The 20,569-nt window shown below is 40.4% G+C and overlaps 1 protein-coding gene across 11 annotated transcripts in view; it reads right to left on the bottom strand.

Moving 5' to 3' along the window:
- Nucleotides 1-20,569, bottom strand: part of DIP2C (disco interacting protein 2 homolog C) — a 367,823-nt gene that overhangs the window by 32,550 nt on the left and 314,704 nt on the right. For all 11 annotated transcript variants that reach the window (XR_013825253.1, XM_079907065.1, XM_079907063.1 and 8 more), the window contains 3 exons: nt 15,586-15,716; nt 4,187-4,355; nt 1,768-1,938 (listed from right to left, as the gene is read on the bottom strand). Coding sequence is in view for 10 of the 11 variants with exons in the window: in XM_079907065.1 (XP_079763191.1) it covers nt 1,768-1,938; nt 4,187-4,355; nt 15,586-15,716 (471 nt within the window). In the remaining variant the exon portion in view is untranslated. The remainder of the gene's footprint in view (nt 1-1,767; nt 1,939-4,186; nt 4,356-15,585; nt 15,717-20,569) is intronic.

Below are 20,569 nucleotides of genomic sequence, written 5' to 3'. Positions count from 1 at the left end.
CTTACCCTTATTTTCTGTCACCTCTATCTTTTCAATTATTTTTAGTGTATTTTACTTTCCCTACTTAATCTACTGCTTCCCTATAAAACTTCTTAAAACATTTTGGATCAAGCAGACGGAAATAAATGAAAAATAGAAAGGTAAATAACCATAAGTGCTCTATTTCTAGTATCTACAAAGTTTTAATTCTGTATAATAAAGTGTAGTAGAACTTGCTTTGTTGCCTGTATGAAGTGGACAAGTGCTAAGTGATACTATGTTAATATGGGATCTATTCTATGCCCTTCTCCCCTTCATCTGCCAACATTCTGAGAGAGAGAGAAAGAAGAAGAAATATTGTGGCCAAGAGCCTGTCTCTCATGGATCCCTGATCTTTTTTCCCCACTACTTGCAGGAGAAGGGAAGCATTACATTATCCTATGGCTGAATTTATTTAAGAAGTGGATTTCTGTATTTCTCATTTCTCCTCATGGAACAGATGGCTAGAAACATTTAAGCAGAACACATCAAGGTGAATAGGAAAAGAAAACTTCAATATTTAAAGAACTAGTTTGGCAAGATAAATCCAATTCTTCAGATTACCTCTTAGAAAAGGGAATTAATTTCAATCATAGAACAAGGTTCAACTGACTCTTGAGAGGACCCTGGTAGTTATAAATTTTTAGAAATGGAGCTAATTCAAAGAGAAGGAAGACAGAAGCAAAGGAACACCAATGAAAATCAGAACACCTTCCTGTAGCTAATTTTTCTGAAGCGAGCTCAGCAGACTGGTCACATGGGGAGAGTCCTTCCTCTCCAAAGTCCACGCTGAGTCCAGATACTGAGAGCACTGGCCGGGAGAGAGCTGACCAGGAGCTTCCCGAGGTCTCCCAAGGGGAACTGTAAGCAGCATCCCTGGGTCGTAAATGGGAGAGACAGTGGGTGGGCAGGGAGGCGAGATCAGGAGCCAGCTTGTGTCCACTGTCCTGCACTCCAGCATCTGCTGTGAGCAAAGTTCTTGTCCTCTTAATATGTTCCAGGAACAAAGCCTGCAGCTGAGCCCTGGGCTGGCTTGTTTTGGATGAGGCTGCCCAAAGGGCACTGGGAACAGATCCCCATAGGACTTTCCCTTCCTTCATGGACTAGATCTCATGTTAAGAGTTCAGAGACGGAAAGGAATAGTGAAGATGGTCTGAAGTGGGCTAATGAAGAGAAAGAAAGAAAATAAGCATTTTTTTTTTTTTTGCCACATATAATGCAAGGCTATCTTACAAGGGCAGCCTCACTTACAGCTCTGCCTTAGAAATGCAGCAAAAAGTATATACCTCAACGTCACCCCAGCCGCAAATTCATGAATCTGCTTAATGTCCTGGAATTCTTCCTACAGAAGTTACTGTCTGCATACAAGAGACTAAGTACTTCAAGAGACAGGATTTCTTGCCACAATGAAACATTTGTTTAGTATCTCATCTTTAAAGAGCCTGCCTTCACAGGTCTTGACAAACTGCTACTCGTGTTACAAAACTTAAAATGCCCCAGGACAGAGTAAGCCTGTGAATGCTAGTTATGAATAATGGTTACTGACAAATGCAGAGTATAATTAAAAACAAAACAAAACAAAACAAACAAACAAAAAGTGTATACCAACCACATGCATTTACTGAAAGATACCTTCTAAATGTGGGTAAGCATCAGCAGGGGAAACTATGTTGAGCAGTGTGGCGCTGTATGCCTGTCTTTAAAAGTCACTCTCTGACTCACGCACTTACGGGCATCAAGGAAACTCACCTGTAAGCAAATCGCCAGGTTCACTCTACAGCCAAACGAGGTGCTAACGGCCCGTGGATGGAGGCCCAGGTCTTTAAACAGTTTTGAGAATGACTGGGTGAGTGCTATTCGGGGCCGTTCTTCTGCCACCACTACACAGGTCCGTACGCGGGACAAGTCCAGTCCTCGTGCCTAGAAATAATGACAGCAGTAGGAGGTCAGCCTTGCCAGTGTTAGGGGTGTGACCTGCAGGCTCCTTACCCAGATCTGTACAACAACAGAAACTCCACACAGATATTCATTCCCAGAGCTCTCTGTGTCTGCACCATTAACCAAAATGCTGTAGAACATGTGTAAATAAAAAAACGCCCATATCGGTAATCAAGGATGCCATTACAAACATATCTTAAATAACTCAAGACGCATAATGAGGAGAAAAGTTGAAGAAAAACAAGGTGTGGATAAAATAATTAAAGGACAGGGTTTGGGGAAGAACAGAAGCACTTGTATACACTCCTGCCAGCATGGATACACAGGAACATCCGTCGGAGAGAAATGAGAAACCTGCTTTTAATGTAAGAATGGAAAATGAAAACATCTGGGCAGCTTCTTAAACACAGCTCTCCTTTCATGTCCTGAGACGTAAAAGGTCCCAGATAAACTGACAAGGAAGCACAGCTCAGTTCTGCCCAAATTCCATCTAGTGAACGAAATGGCAACACCCGGGACAGGCAATGAAGTGCCTTAAAAGCACAACACTCCCAAGTGGAGCTGAGGAAGAGCAAAACGCGCAACGGGAGTGGCAATGAAACAGGAGGCGAGGGAGCGACAGGGTCTCCATCCCTACACAGGACAGTCACCAGGAGCCATCAGCGTCCTGGAGAGCTGACAAGGGCACCTGAGCTGAGGAGGGACACGAGTCAAGATAACGACAATCTTCCATATGTGCAGTTACACAGGGAAAATTAAGTCCAGGTAACACGAATGACCCTCGACACATGCGTGTTTTGGGAGGCAATGCACCCTGGGCTTTGAGATGGTGCCCCTGGAGCCACAGATTCAAAATTTGGCTTCAAACTTTACTAAATGTAAGAATTTGGAGAAGGTGCTTAATTTCTCTGTAACCTAAGTTTCCTTATCTTTAAAATGGAAACAATAATGGACCTATTTCAGAGAACTATTGTAAAGGTTAAATTAATCAATTATGTAAAGTGCTTAGAAATCACTTATTATTTCATTTGGTTATTTATAAATGCACCTGTAGGTAAAGTTCATGAAACGTACTCAATCATTTTATAGCATAATATAGGTGGACATGAATAATAATATTTTATAAATTTCCTTTGCTGTATAAACACATAACTTCAAGTAATATTTATTTATGTAGCTTAATGTCAAAGTTATCTTGCATTTTGCTTTCTTGTTCAAGCTTAATGCACTAGGTCTGAAGAGGAAAACAAAATTCAGAAGAGAGAAATATATTGCTTTACTAATGGCAAGTGTATAGATAATTTGTATGTGTGCATATATACACACAAATATAATCTGTGTATATATCTATACATACACACCCACACATATCTGAGCATATAAACAGTGAATAGTTGGAATATTAACCAAAATAGGTCATATAATTATTCTCTCCTAGTTACCTGAATAAGGACTACATAATTTACTATGAAAATATGTCTATCAGAAAGTCCTTGGGGCTTCCCTGGTGGCGCAGTGGTTGGGAGTCGGCCTGCCGATGCAGGGGACACGGGTTCGTGCCCCAGTCCGGGAGGATCCCACGTGCCGCGGAGTGGCTGGGCCCGTGAGCCATGGCCGCTGAGCCTGCGCGTCCGGAGCCTGTGCTCCGCAGCGGGAGAGGCCATAGCAGTGAGAGGCCTGCGTACCGCAAAAAAAAAAAAAAAAAAAAAAAAAAAAAGTCCTTGGCTTAAATGAAGGGAAATGTTGTTATTGTCACATAATGGTAATTGAATATTAAAAAATAAAACCAAGCCACTGTTCACTGGATTGTAAAAATGAATTTTGGTTAGGACCCAGATCTACCAATCAGGGTCCTCAAGGAAAACGAAATGAGTGGCTAAATTTAGACGTATGACTCGAACCCCAGCGTTGGGATAAAACTAACTGCACTCAAGAACTGAATTCACCAACAAATCAAAAGGCAATTCAGGACTCTCCAAGTAGCCCTAACAGAATTAAAGACATCAATAACATACACTCTGACCTCTAACTCTGGCAGTGGGAAAATATCCATGTTATAAAACAAGGTTTTCACGTGAAAACAACTTCGTCAACCTCAGGTGACAGGGGACCTTATGTCGGCTTTTCTGAAGGATCATTTAGCCTCACCACATCTACTCCACACCCTCTGACACTGGTGCTTTCCCAGGATGCTGGCAAGTGTCCCCCAGGCACTCTGAGGGCTGCTTACCTTGAGGGATTCTGTCTGCGAGCCCAGCCCCTTGGTACACAGTTCCATCACTGAGTAGGAGCAAAATGTATCCCGGACTTTGTATTGACTCACGGCAAGCAGCCACAAGGCAGGGTTGGTCTCCAGCTCTGCAGGTGGGATGAGGATGGACTGGTGCCCGGAATACACGCTGCACAGAGAGATGGGAGGGCTCAGTGAAGATGGAGAATGGGGGACCAGCCAGCCTCTGAGAAACACCTACTATCCATTTGCAAGAGGGGACAGTCACACCAACTCTACTCTCCGGTATTTGTAAATATAAAACAAAAGCGTGTTTACAAAAACATTCTGAAAAATACAAAAGAACTATGGGATTATGATCCGCAGTTACTGCCATTTTGAGCACTCATTGAAAGATCTCAAAGCTCTGATGCTGTTAGGTTTCTCTCAAAGCTGCTATATTCACAGAATGGACTCTCACAGTGGGAAACACAGGACTGAATTTTGGTAAAAGGTCTGGAAGTTCAGAACAGGAGTTAGCAAACTAGATGCTGCCTGGTTTTGTAAATAAAGTTTTATTGGGACACGGCCCTCAGTCCTTGCAGTACCATCTGCAGTGGCTTTCACACCAACGGGCAGAGCTGAGGGTTGCGACAGAGACCATGGAGACTGAATATTTACTAAACAGCCACTTGAGGAAAAGCGTGCCCAACCCTGGTTCAGAAAACTGACATCCAGAGTAAATAAAAGGAAACTAAGACAATTAGAAGAATTAGGATTATAATTTTACTTCCGAATGATCCAATTGGATTACCAAACAGAACTAAGGAAAATACAATCATTCTCTAATTTTACCTTTACATTAGAGAGCACGGGGAGAGAGACAAGAGGCTATTTTGTTTCACCATTAATTAATGGGGCAACTGTGATTTTAAAATAATGAAGTATTTGCCAAACTACATTTTCAATGGTATTAATTTTGTTTGGTTTATGGCTACAAATCAACATTAATAGATATATGCTATAACAGAACATCCTAGATAAACTACCTTCTAAGATTTAAGTAAAAGAGATTTTATTTTTAAAATTGAAGTATAGTTGATTTACAATGTTGTGTTAGCTTCAGGTGCACAGCACAGTGATTCAGTTATACACGTGTATATACGTATATATATATATATTCTTTTTCAGATTATTTTCCCTCATAGGTTATTACAAAATATTGAGTATAGCTCCCTGTGCTACACAGTAGGTCCTTCCTTGTTGGCTATCTATTTTATATATAGTAGTGTGTATATGTTAATCCCTCTCCCCACTACTTTCCCCTTTGGTAACCATAAGTTTGTTTTCTATGTCTGTGGGTCTATTTCTGTTTTGTAAATAAGTTCATTTGTTTGTTTGTTTTTTTTTTTTAGATTCCACATATAAGTGATACCATATGGTATTTGTTTCTCCCTGGCTTACTTCACTTAGTATGATAATCTCTAGGTCCATCTATGTTGCTGCAAATGGCATCATTTCATTCTTTTTTATAGCTGAGTAATATTCCATTGTATATATATACCACATCTTCTTTATCCATTCATCTGTTGATGGACATTTAGGTTGCTTCCATGTCTTTGCAAATTTCCAGGCTACTGTAAATAGTGCTGCAATGAACACTGGGGTACATGCATCTTTTCAAATTAAGACTTTTCACCAGATAGATGTCCAGGAGTAGGACTGCAGGATCATGCGATAATTCTATTTTTAGTTTTTTAAGGAACCTCCACACTGTTTTCCATAATGGCTTCACCAATTTACATTCCCATCAACAGTGTAGGAGGGTTCCTTTTTCTCCACACCCTCTCCAGCATTTATTATTTGTAGACTTTTTGATGATGGCCATTTTGACTGGTATGAAGCGATACCTCATTGCAATTTTGGTTTGCATTTCTCTAATAATTAGCAAAGTTGAGCATTTTTGCATGTGCTTGTTGGTCATCTGTATGTTTTCTCTGGAGAAATGTCTTCCTAGATCTTCTGCCCATTTTTTGATTGGGTTGTTTGTTTTTCTGATATTGAGCTGCATGCACTGTTTGTGTATTTTGGAGATTAGTCCTTTGTTGGCTGCATCATTTGCAAATATTTTCTCCCAGTCTGTAGGTTGTCTTTTTGTTTTGTTTATGATTTCCTTTGCTGTGCCAAAGCTTAAGTTTAATTAAGTCCCATTCATTTATTTTTGTTTTTACTTCCATTACTCTAGGAGATGGATCCAAAAAGATATTGCTGAGATTTATGTCAGTGTTCTGCCTATGTTTTCCTCTAGGAGTTTTATAGTAACCAGTCTTACATTTAGGTCTTTAATCCACTTTGAGTTTATTTTTGTGTATGGTGTTAAAGAATGTTCTAATTTCATTCTTTTACATGTAGCTGTCCAGTTTTCCCAGCACCACTTATTATTTTTAAAATTTATTTATTTTATTTTTGGCTGCGTTGGGACTTCGTTGCTGCGCGCAGGCTTTCTCTAGTTGTGGTGAGCGGGGGCTACTCTTTGTTGTGGTGCGCGGGCTTCTCATTGCGGTGGCTTCTCTTGTTGCAGAGCATGGGCTCTAGGCACACGGGCTTCGGTAGTTGTGGTGTGCAGCTTCAGTAGTTGTGGCTTGTGGGATCTACAGTGCAGGCTCAGTAGTTGGGGTGCACGGGCTTAGTTGCTCCGCACCATGTGGGATCTTCCCAGACCAAGGCTCGAACCCGTGTCGCCTGCATTGGCAGGCAGATTCTTAACCACTGCACCACCAGGGAAGCCCAGAAGACCCCCAGCACCACTTATTGAAGAGACTGTCTTTTCTGCATCGTATTATTCTTGCCTCCTTTGCTGTAGATTAATTAACCATAGGTGCATGGGTTTATCGCTGGACTTTCTATCCTGTTCCACTGATCTATATTTCTGTTTTTGTGCCAGAACCATACAGTTTTGATGACTGTAGCTTTGTAGTATAGTCTGAGGTCAGGAGGCCTGATTCCTCTGGCTCCATTCTACTTTCTCAAGATTGCTTTGGCTATTCGGGGTCTTTTGTGTTTCCATACAAATTAAAAAAATTTTTGTTCTAGTTCTGTGAAAAATGCCATTGGTAATTTGATAGGCATTGCACTGAATCTGTAGATTGTCTTGGGTAGTACAGTCATTTTAACAATATTGATTCTTCCAATCCAAGAACATGGTATATATTTATATATATATTTATATATATCTTTCCATCTATTTGTGTCCTCTTCAATTTCTTTCATCAGCACCTTACAGTTTTCAGAGTACAGGTCTTCTGCCTCCTTAGGTAGGTTTATTCCTAAGTATCTTATTCTTTTTGATGTGGTGGTAAATGGGGTTGTTTCCTTAATTTCTCTTTCTGCTCTTCTGTTGTTAATGTATAGAAATGCAACAAATTTCTCTATTAATTTTGTATCCTGTCAATTTACTGAATTAATTGACGCGCTCTAGTAGTAGCAAACCGAATCCAACAACACATTACAAGGATCATACACCACGATCAAGTGAAATTTATCCCAGGGATGCAAGGATTTTTCAATATTTGCAAATCAGTGTGGTATACCACATTAACAAATTGAAGAATAGAAACCATATGATCATCTCAATAGATTCCAAAAAAGCTTTTTATAAAATTCAACATCTATTTATGAGAAAAACTCTCCAGAAAGTGGGCATGGAAGAAACATACCTCAATATAATAAAGGCCATATATGACAAACCCACAGCTAACATACTCAACAGTGAAGAGCTGAAAGCATTTCCTCTAAGATCAGGAATAAGGCAAGGATGCCCACTCTCACCACTTTTATTCAACACAGTTTTGGAAATCCTAGTCACAGCAATCAGAAAAGAAAAAGAAATAAAAGGAATCTAAATTGGAGAAGAAGTAAAACTGTCACTGTTTGCAGATGACATGATACTATACAGAAAAATTCCTAAAGATGCTAGCAAATGGTTTTTTTTGGTCTTAGTTTTAAAAGTCTTATTGTGGTAAAATATGTATAAGATTTACCATTCAGCCATTTTAAAATGACACTCCAGTGGCATTAATTACGTTTACAATGTTGTGCAACCACTACTGCTATTTATGTCCAAAATTTTTCACCATCCCAAACAGAAGCTCTGTACCTAACCCATCACCACCTTCCACCTCCCAGGGCCTGGTAACCTCTAACCTACTTTCTGTTTCTGAATTGCCTATCCCAGATATTTCATTTAAGTGAAATCACACAACATTTGTCCTCTTCTGCCTGGATTATTTCACTTAGCATATTGCCTTCAACATTCTTCCATGTTGTAGCATGTGTCTTCAAGGCTGAATACCATCCCACTGTATGCACAGACCACATTTTATTTGTTCATTCATCCATCAATGGATGCTTGGGTGGTTTCTACCTTTTGGCTACTGTGAATAATGCTGCTATAAATAGCACGTGCAAGTATCTGTTTAAGTCCCTGTTTTCAATTCTTTTGGGTATGTACCCCAAAGTGGAATTGCTAGACCACATGGTAACTCTATGTTTAATTTGCCGAGGAACTGCCAAACTGTTTCCCAAAGGCTGCACAATTTTACATTCCTACCAGCAAGGTACGAAGATTCCAGTTTCTCCAAATTTTCCCCGGGACTTGTTATTTTCCATTTCTTTTAGTACAGCCATCCCGGTGGGTGTGAAGTGGTACCTCATGGTGGTTTTGACTTGCCTTTCCCTAATGACTCATGATTGAGCACCTTTTCATGTGCTTATTGGCCACTTGTATGTTTTCTTTGGAGGAATGTCTAATCAAGTCCTTTGCCCATTTAAAAAATGTAATTGGCTTTTATTATATCACTGATTGAGGAATCTTAAGCCCCTCTGCCTGTTGAAAACAAAGATTCAAAAGTGTGAAAGTTACCCAATAGTGGGTAGTTCATCATTAGAGCTGTATTCACACACACACACACACACACTGTTTTACGATACAGCATTGTAATGCTGCACTGGTTTTTCTTTTGTGTTATTACTTGAAGTTAATGTATAAGCCAGGAATGTTAATTAATCTGATCTCCTCTGAAGGAATATCAGAATAAGTAAAAGAAGACATTGCCACTTTATTTCAACAATGCTATGCCAGTTAGGATTCATTGCACAGGCTGTATTAAATCTACTCAAGCATCTCAGAGCACACTCATATGCCACAGTTATTGTAGAACAACAGAAGTTTCATTTAAACCAATGTCTCCTTTTAAAGGACACTGCTTCTTCAAGGGAGGAGTAAATAATGAGTTGAGAGTTAGGGCTCAGAGGAAACACCCCCGTGAGCTGAAGGCCCTCTGAGGTTCCACCCACCTTCCCTAGACCACCCTGGGGATCCTAGCTGAGCAAGTGAAAATCGTAAGCAAGAACTTTAAAAAGAAGGTTCTTAGACTAAGTCTGTCATGTACAAATAACTGACATGCTCTTTGGATGTATTAGAATAAGCACCATTTAAAGAACCTGTTTTTGCTTCATATAAAAGCCTTAGCCTGATGAGGTGGGCTGGGTGTGCCCCTCGGATGTCCCTTCAAAAAGGAACAATCCTGTGATATGCTGCGGGACAGGGGGCGGGGGTGGAGCTCAGGAAGCTCCCGGTGGTGCCGGTTGCCCTGTCCAGTTCTCTGGCCGCCGTTTTACTTGGACAGGTATGACCCCCACAAAAAGCTCTCCTACTCCCAACTCCAGCTCATGACGGCTTTCAGAGGACCTTTCCTGTTTGTAGTGGAAACACTGGCTCCCAGGGATCACACACTCCCAATGTGGAGCACTAGGAAGAACGGTCTTTTTAAGGAATGAAAGTGATTTGTTGGCAGATGTGTTCTAACTTGGCTTCTAAAGATGGATTCCACAAAACTGAAATCCAAGACACACGGTTAAAAACTTCCCATTTTTAATATTAAAAGGAGAAAGTGGGATATGGAACCACATACAAACTACGATTATAGCTGTGAAGAAGGGCAAGAGCACAGGAACAAACACAGCAGGATACTAATGGGGGCTAGGGTAGGGCAGAGGGACCCCGGGCATTTCTCTGCCCATTTGTCAGTTCTCAGGGCACTCGTTCATTTCCATAGAATATGACCCATAAACACATTCAAAAAAACACACATTTCTATCCTGGAATACCTCTATCACACATTTCTTATCAGGATAACAAAATGCTACAAGTTGGTGATCGCTTTAGATTGTCCTATTGGAGCTTAATGCATCAAAACATCAGACAACCAACAACCAATGTGTGGGGATAAGATGTAGGTGTTATTCTAGGAAGGATATTTGATTATCAGGTGGGAATTTTTCCAGTGGTGGCTTTTGGATTTTTTGAATTTTACTTAATCTTTCTGAGCAAGGAAATCTGATAATGAACCGAGCCCTCTGTATTTAAAGAATTAAATGAAACTCAGAATAGAATAAGAACTTGTTCCAAGTTGAGTTTAGATGAACTTTAAAGAGCTCTGAGGATGTGCTGACTGCTCTCAGTAACCAGGAGAAAGGATTATTATGCCCAAAACTTTCCTTTGAAAGTTTTCAAATATTTCCTTTGAATTCCTGCTGATGTGAAAGTTTTGTTACGCACAAAACATGCAAAACTACACATTCCAGTGGAGTCCTGTGGAAAAGTATAAAAATTATTTCTATAGTCAATATACAAAAATCAGTAAGATACCATTCCAATAATTATAACTCTCAACATGCTGTCAATTTTTCTTTAAGATTTGTCCTTGGGAAATTGATTTAGGCCTTTAAAGACCACTTTACAGTGCGGCTATTTAAGAGATCAAACAGCACGACAATATATCTGCATTACAATACTGACACCTTGGTCAAACAACTACTTACTGCAAGCAGCATCTATCCAGTAACACTTCTGTACAAATTTAGCTGAGCCCTTGCAGTTTGTGAAAACACGCTTTCATCTGGAAGTCCTTGTAGCCAACACTGTGGTGCTTTAAAAATCAGAGTTTCCATCTGGTTGAGAATCCGGCATGTTTTGTTTTCTCACTTCTGAACCAACAACCACCAAGAATACGCACTGGGGGTCTGAAGCCGAGCCAAACACCTCCTCGGCTCCCGCAGCGCATCAGGGCTGCTCCCCTCACACCCGGAGGTCCTGCGGGCTGTTCCTGAGCCCTTGTCTTCTTTCCAGGGGCCATGAGAGCTAAGGGAGACCCCTGCCCCTGAGGCCACCGACACAAGAGGCGGCCACCTGCGAGGACGACTTGTTGGACACCGGTGTTTTGTGCCACAGGCACCGTTGCACCCTCTGCCCTTTGCAACGCAGCACTCAAGGATCAGCCCCCACACCACGCCTGGCATGACCTTGAATTAGAGCTTTCTTTGTAGCTCATGAACCAACTCCAATGAGAAGCCTCAAGGCAACATTAAGCAGGAAGAAATAAAAATAACGGAAAATTTACCTCTGCTGAATGGATATTAAAAGGACAATCTTGGCCAAAAATGGGATCATACACCAGGTAACAGCCCAAGATCTAACACCCTCGCACATCACGCACCATGTAAATCGTTGATTATCCACTAGGAAACATGTCTTTTCCCTCTTTGAAAAGTGATGGTGCACAGTTTTCTGTTAGCACCAAATGTTATTCAACCCATTCGTGAATCGGGGTTAACGAGACCACCTTAATTAGATTCCCCTGCATGACTTTTATTCCAGCTCAAATTTACACCACTTCTCTGACACTGAGGACTTTTACATTTTCTGGCAGGTACCGAACACAGTTAATGACACTGGAGCCCCATGTCTTAGGGAATCAAAATGCAGGTAAGAACCTTATGATGATCTGCTTAATTATGACAATCTACCCATATTGTTCCCAGCATTTTCCTTTTACATGCTATCATAAGGAGAGCAGAAATGAAGAAAAGGAAATACAAATCACCCACTGCTAGCTTTCTCAAGAATATACACCAGGATAAATGACTTGCTTGATCAGACTGTTAGCACATGAAAGGGTAGGGTCCAGTGTGGAGTTCAAGGCTAGAGAATATAAGCATACTTGTGAAAACTAAACATAGTTTCACCTCTGTCCTCATTCCTATAAACAGAAGACAACATTAAGAAAAGGTTATCAAATCCTAGTAGAGGACAAACAGAAAACCTGATTCACCAATTTTCTACCTGCCTTGTTTTTGCTCAATCCAACGAAAGTTGATTTGTTGCTTCATTTATTAACCAACACTGATTTCTTGGCACTGGCTATAAATACTTCCCTACTTAATAGCAGTTGCTTATAGGGAAGAAGATTATTTCCTGTGAATTTCTGGAATCTGAACTATTCTAGTTTAGATCTTAACTTCAAAAAGAACAAAACAATTTAAAAAACATTTTGGGAATATTTTCTCTCAGCCTCTGGCCTGCTCCCATTCTCGTGACAGTATCTTTTGCAGAGCAGAGATGATTAATTTTAATAAAGTCAGCCTATCAATTATTTCTTTCATGCATCATGCCTTTGGTGGTGTATCTAAAAGTCATCAACAAACCCAAGATCATCTAGATATTCTCCTAAGTTTTCTTCTAGGAGTTTTATAGTTTTACGTTTCACATTTAGGTCTATGATCTATTTTGAGCTAACTTTTGTGAAGGCTGTTAACACCTGTGTCTAGATTCTTTTTTTTTTTTTTTGGCCTGTGGATGTCCAGTTATTCCAGCACCATTAGTTGAAAAGACCACCTTTGTTCCACTGTATCATTGTATTGCCTTTGCACTTTTGTCAAAGATCGACGGACTATACTTATGTGGGCCTATTTCTGGGCTCTCTACAATACCAAGAGCGAACCCTGATGTAAATTATAGACTCTGGGATGATAATGTGTCAAAGGTAGGTTCCTAGTTTGTAAAAAATGTACTACTCTGGTGGGAGACGCTGATAACAGGGGAAGCTGTGCGTGTGGGGGTGGGGTGTGCATGGGAAATCTTTGTACCTTCCACTCAATTTTGCTGTGAACCTAACAATACTCTGAAAAATAAAATCTAGATAAAAAAACAAAAATAAAAAATGTCTGAACAGAAGAGAGAGAGAGAAAAAAAGACATTTTGGTAACTAATATAAATTTGTACATTTGTAATTCAATGATTTCAGATTATTAACTTGATAAAACATACAAAGAATTGATAACTCTCACAATTTGGGCACCCTGAGCAAGGCAGCCACACAACTCACGACAACACATGTCACCCTGTGGTGTCACGTGGGTGAGCCTACTGAACTGGGAGGGTAGGGTCTGTACCACGCACTTCAGTTACTCCAAGGAAAGTTGTTTTCCTTTTTAAAACTTTTACTTAGGTATAATTTGCATATCATAAATCTATCCATTTGCAGTACAGAATTAAAAGAACTTTGACAGTTTTGCAGAGTGTATAATTATCACCACAATGCACTTCCATCACCCTAAAGGCATGCCTTGTATTCATTTGTAGTCAATCCTGTTTTCAGCTCTAGCCCCAGTTAATCATTATTCTACTTTCTGTCTCTATAGATTTGCCCTTTCTGAACATTTCCAACAAATGGTATCACATGATACAATCATATAATAACTGGTCTTTTGAGTCTGGCTTCTTTCAGACTTGGCATATGTTTTTGAAGTTTATCCAGTCTGGGGAGCATTTTCATCTTAACAATAATGAATTTCCTAATCCATGAATACCAACTGTCTGACGTGCTTTTTAAAACAGGTCCAGTTTTTTAAGCAAGTCCATTGTGATCTGTTTCTATAATGGATTTCAGAACGAAGAAGTTTACAGCTGTTATGTATTTATTTTTAGTGCTGCAGGGGTCATAGCTGATTTTGTGACTTCTGAATGAATTTGCAGGTAAGACATTAAGCAAAGGGTCACTGCCACCCTCTCTGTACAATTCCTCTAGAGAGTCCCATTGCTGCTGGTGACATGCAGCAGGACTCACTCCAACCAGCACCTTCTCTGTGGATTTCACGGGGCTTGGCTGGGTGAGCCTGCAGAACCAGAAGGCACTTTTGCCAAGTAACAAGAGACAGTTGCCTATAAAGCTGTAGTTCAGAATAGGTTTCCTTCTCAGCTGGCCAGATATGTCTAAAGTCACTTTGGTCCTACTGTTGGAATGGTATATTCTGAACTATTTTCCAAGAAAAAATTACCCACAATGCTATTGCATTCTGAACTGAGGCAAAAATCATTAAAATATTTCAACTGTTCAATTATATTTGCTTTCTCAAAAAGTTTAATTGTGGTGATTAGAATGATAGTGTTTTTAAAAAATATGTAATTGGATTTAGTCCAATTTAACCCAATTGAATATTATAAATGCATTAAAATAATTGTTTTAGGAGAATGTTTAAAGATGAGAAAATGTCTACTATTATGAAAAAAGGCAATTATAAGCAATTTCACTGTAGCATCTCAGTTTTATAAATATATTAATGTACATTTACAAAATTGTATGTGTACTTAAAGGTTTATGGGTGAAACCGTATGTTTTTTGGTGTTTGCTTTAAAATGCCCATATGGAAAAGGGACAGAAATAATCAGAAGGCTGGATGAAACCAAACTGGCAAAATAAGATCCACGTGAAGCTGGTTGTTGGGCCCTGGTGTTTGTTACAGTGTTCTTTATACACTTAAACATATACACTTGTATATGTTTGAAAATGTCAATAATAAAAAATAGTACTACATTAGAAATACTACATTAGAAAATAAACTCTGTAAGACTATATGCCAAAATGCTACTAGTGAGAATTTACTGTTATCTCTGGGTAGTATACTTATGGATGGCTTAATTTTCTTCTTTATATTATTTTGTATTTTCTAAAGTTTCTACAATGAATATCTATGTACAATTAGAGAAAAATGACAATAAACATTCATCCTCTCCATTAATACTTGTTGGCAGCTACCAGGAGCTGGGCCTGGGGGCTGCCAGCTGTGGAGTGGGGGCCACGCAGGGGAGTGGGGGTAGGGGAGCCTGTGGAGCTTCCTTCCGGCCTCCCGCAGCTGAAGTCAGGGAGAAGCCTGAGGAGGAAAGAGCCTGGATGCCCCCAGTGAACACAATTCCAGGCCTGGGACACCTGAGAAGATTTAGAGGCATGAGAAGCAAGCCCACGGCCTGGGAGTTGCTTGGAAAACAGATTCCCAACAGACAGCTTCTGAGAATGGCCCCAGATTCTGTCTCTGTTGGTTTCAGCAAACTTTACGGAGACTAATTTTTCAGATGCTGGAGAGAGTGGCTACCAGGGCAGGTGTCCCTGTGGCACCCGGAGCTGGGCTGAGGAGGAGCCGCACCCTGCAGGCGGCCCCCTCCCGTTAGCAGTTCTCGCAAGTGGTCTGAAAACACGTGTGTGATTTACTTACTTATGTCGTAAAGGTGCAAAGACGAAACTCACCTACAGAGGCACCACAGGACAAACCCAAGTCCACAGTAAGGGTCCAGGCAGATGGCCACTTCTCTAGAGGGGTAGAGCTCACACTGCAGCTTAATAGAACGGCAGAAGGCACTGGTGGCTGCGTGAGACATCTGCAAGACAGCAAGGTCGCGTTAAGTGCACGGAGCCTGAGCCCATCCTAAGGACTCCTGTAACAGAACAAGGCCACATGAGATGCACAGGACCTGATATCCGATGCCTAAGGGTGGCTTTATAACAGAGAACAACTGTACCCAAGCTTTGGTTTTGTTAGGAGAGAGCAGCCTGCTGATGTTCTCATTAGTCTTCCCATTTTCAAGAGTAAACCACAAGCAAAACTTCCTGGTCCCCCAGGACTTAGTAACCCTGGCCCATGAAGTCAGGACATCTTGCATCTGAATGGCGGGTTTGACTGCGATCCCCACTGCAGCCCTGTACAGTAGGTGGGGACTTGTGACTCCTCACATCCCCTCTCCAGGCAGGGATGACACCTGACTTGTGATTCATCTCCAGGGCCAACACCACACCTATCGTGCAACAGGGGGACCAGCAGAGCACACCGGACGCACGACTCCTGTCTCAATGATCAGGAAATGTGGCTCAGAAAGGCCACACACATTTGTGCAGTAAGACATGCTCGTCATTTGACGGCAGCCCAAATCCAATCTCAGTGCAGCTAAAGTAAAGAGCTTCTCCAAAGTCAGCAACCAGTCCCACGACAGTCAGTATGGAATGTGAATTCTTTTAAAGTACTGGAAATTATATCTAGTGACATCAATTTTCTCACAGAAGCTTTCTAGCCAAAGAAATCTAAGAGGAAAAGGAAAGTAAAAGCAGCCCAGAAAACTTTACCAAGTTCGTGGTCTTAAACATGTCTCAAGTTACCGTGGAGCGCACGTCACCCAGAGCTGAACTGTAAAAGGGACCAGTGCAGAGCACCGTAATGTTCAGGGAAGTCCAGTCAAATGCCTGGGAAAAGCATTCATTAGCCACTCCAGGGAAGAGAGGAGAGAAACCAGGAGAGGGGGTTTCCATCCTACCACAGAGGATCCCTGTCAGAAGTTCTGCACAGAAGATTTCATTGTGGATGTTTTACTGAATTCATACAAAGCAATGTAGAATCACTCTAGGATCTAACACACAAGCAGTTCTTCGCAGTTTGTTTTTAAAACCACAACATTTGTTTAAAGAGGAAATGAAGCTGGATTTATGAAACATGCCTTCAACCCCCTGCCTGCTGCATCAGGAGTTAGTAAGACCACAGCTACCAAAATCATCCACATTCTCAGATTAGCAACTAAAACAGACCTTCACAGAACCCCCGCTCTGTGCAGGTGTCGTATACAGCTTGAGAACCGAGCTCTCAGCTCAGCTCGGCAGATGCTAATTTGTTAACAGAGGACTTGTGCTTGGGATATAAAAAAGAACACACAGCCTCTGCCCTCAGGAGCTGGCCACGTAGTGGGAAGTTCAGAAACTTGGTAACTGCAGGGGCTGCAAGCACTTTGACAAAGTGTGTATACAGCTTGGAGAAAGCAGATGATGATTCTCACACCCCTCTGTGGGCTCAGAGGGTGAGTTAACAGAGTTCAACACAGCGACCAGGAAGCTAACAGGTTAAGAAAACATAACTAGGAATGGGGACTGTCTATCCCTAAGCTCATTCCAATCTTGGACCCTGCCAACATCACAAACCCAGAGCCCATGCTCGAATGCTTTACCAGAACCTTTTAGTAAGAAAAACTCCTGCAAACTTGTACTTGAATAAAGAATTAGTTTTCTCAAAGCCCCAACATCAAACTCTAATGCTCTACTCTAAAAGGGACATCGAGAGCAGATACTTCAACGTGGAGGAACTGGGGATAAGGCCAAGGGTATTTATTTTAAGGCTGTATCTTATGACATCTTCAGCAAGTTTACCTTCCAGTGAAGTTTTGCTTTGGCTCACGTTAGAATAAGTGTCCATTCCTGGGGCACACATCAGCTCACGCATCAACTGCAGTGAGCAGGAGAGTGCTCCAGAAGCAAACTGGTGTCAGCGCTAAAACACCCTGCAGGGAAGCCCACCTAAAGCACATGCAGGTGCTGGGCAGGCGCTCCACAGGACGGCTGTGGAGTGGGGCGAATGCAGACCTAGGATCTATCTATTAGGAACCTTCAGAGTTCAAATCACACTTCTAAACAGGGAGCATGAACAACTTAAATTGAACACCTGAACTTGTACATTTTATACTAAATCGGACATTCTGTAATGCCCTTTATAGGGAAAACACTTTACTGGAAAGGCTTTTCTCTGTCAACTTTTGGTGTGTATTGGACGCTCAATGATATTTTTGTTCAAAACCTGAATCAAAATTTATTTCTGAGAAAAATGGTGACCTGAGCAACCACAGAGGTGGGAGTTTCCATTTGGAGCAGACTGTTAAGGCAGATAATTTCAACTCTATTTATGCCTCTCAGTATTTGAAGCATGTGGGTTTTTCACTAAACAACATCACAATACACTTCATTTCAGGTACTCATCAAACAAATTAAACAGTGAAAGGTTTAAGAAAAACATGAATTTGAGAGAAAGTCTAGTTATTCATCTCTCTGGGATTTCCAGAGTCTATACTTACATTAAGAGGAATCATTAGGAAGTAAGAACATAGATCACTTTGGCTCTGTTTCAAGTAGTAAAATCTTTATAGAATCAAGATTTAATATTACAGCTCCCACTTCTGTAGATCATGAAAATGGTACGATCAAAAGTGTGTGCTTCTCTTGTGGCTGTGACAGTAGGAGGCCAACCCAATTTTCATACTTAGTAAATAATTCATCTTGGTCTGAAAATATATCTTTATTTTTAAAAGCTTTTCAAAAATTATTTTATTTTATAATGTACTTTATTGGTGTACCACCTCAAATTCTATAAAAAGCAGAGGAGAGGGTTCAGGGACGATGGCAGAACAGGAATCCCTGTCCTACTTGGACAGTATCCGCACAGGCAGAATCTGATGTAACTACAGTGGAGTTCTGGAGTCAGTTGATGGCTTGCAACTTCCTGGGGGGCAGGGGAAAGCTTGGACAGTGAACTGCAATTAATTTTGGAGAAATTAAGACATTCCCAGGTTTAAAAAAAAGTTAAGGGAGTTCATTACATTTAGACCTGCTGTAAAGGAAATGCTCAAGGGAATCCTGCAGGTTGCAATAGAAGAACATTGTAACTCGATGTCATTTGAAGAAGTAAAGGTCTCAGTAAAGGTAAACACAAGACAATTATAAAAGCCAGTATAATTGAACAATTGCTTAAAAACTCTACTTTTTGTTTTCTACATGATTTAAGAGACTAACATACTAAAACAAAACGGTTATTGGCCTAAAAACTAGTGTTACTGTAACTTTGGATTTCAATTCCACACTTTTCCTACATAAATTAAGAGACCAATGCATTTAAACGTTTATTACTGGGACTTCCCTGGTGGCACAGTGGTTAAGAATCTGCCTGCCAATATAGGGGACACGGGTTCGAGCCCTGGTCCGGGAAGGTCCCATATGTCGCGGAGCAACTAAGCCCATGCGCCACAACTACTTAGCCTGCACTCTAGAGCCCGGGAGCCACAACTATTGAAGCCCGTGTGCTTAGAGCCCATGCTCCACAACAAAAGAAGCCACCATAGTAAGAAGCCCGTGCACCACAACGAAGAATAGCCCCCGCTTGCTGCAATTAGAAAAAGCCCATGCACAGCAACAAAGACCCAATGCAGCCAAAAATAAATAAATGTATTAAAAAATGTTTATTACTATATGTTTTGGGTCATACAATGTATAAAGATATAATTTTGGACATCAACAACTGAAAAAATGGTGGGACAGAGCTGCACAGAAGCAGTTTTGTATATTACTGAAATTAGGCTGGCATACAAACTAGAGCATAATAACTTTAAGATATCAAATGGAATCCCATGGTAACCACAAAGAAAATAGCTATAGAATATATACAAAAGGAAATGAGATAGGAATTTTAAAGTATCACTACAAAAAATCAACTGAGCACAAAATAAGACAGTAAAGCAGGAAATGAGTAACAAAAAAGCTATCAGACATATGGAGAATAAGAGAGATGAGAAACGTTCCTTCTTATCAGTAATTACTTCAAATACAAATGGATTAACTCTCCAATCAATGACAGAAATAGGCAGAATGGGTGAAAGAAATGATCCAACTACTGCTGTCCACAGGAGATTCATTTTAGATCAAAAGACACAAATAGTTTGAACATGAAAAGATGGATAAAGATATTCCACACGAACAGTCACCAAAAGAGAGCAGAGGTGGCTATATTAATATCAGACACATAAAATTTAAATCAAAATGGATATAAGAAACAAAGAAGGGCATTATATATTAATAAAAGGTTCATTACGGCAAGAGATATAACAATTATAAACATCTACAAACCTAAAAGCAAACCATCAAGATATATGAAACAAAAACAGACAGCTCTACAACAATAAGAGGAGACTTTGATATTACCTTTTCAATAATGGGCAAAACAACCAGACAGAAGACAACCATGGAAAGAGAGGACTTAACACAATAAACCAAAGAGCTCTAAGAAACATACAGAGGAATATACAACCACAACAGAATACACACTCTTCTCAAGAGCACTTGGGTCATGTTCCAGGGCAGACCATATTTTAGGCCACAAATTAAGTCTCAATAGATTTAAAAAGATAGATAACATACAAAGTATCTTCTCCAAGCACAACAGAATGAATAGAAGAAAAACTGGAAAACCTATAAATCTGTGGAATTTAAACAGTGCCCTCTTAACCAACAGATCAAAGAAGAAACTACAAGGAAAATCAGAGAATATTTAGACACAAATGAAAATGAAGACAATATAACCAAACCTAAGCGGATACTGCCGAAGCAGTGTTAAGGCAGAAATTTATAGCTATAAATTGTTATATTAAAAAAC

The sequence above is a fragment of the Stenella coeruleoalba genome (genome assembly GCF_951394435.1).
Source record: "Stenella coeruleoalba genome assembly, chromosome: 2".
Lineage (NCBI taxonomy): Eukaryota > Metazoa > Chordata > Mammalia > Artiodactyla > Delphinidae > Stenella > Stenella coeruleoalba.
Note: the sequence above shows the minus strand (reverse complement) of the source record. Positions and strands in the feature narration are given on the sequence as shown.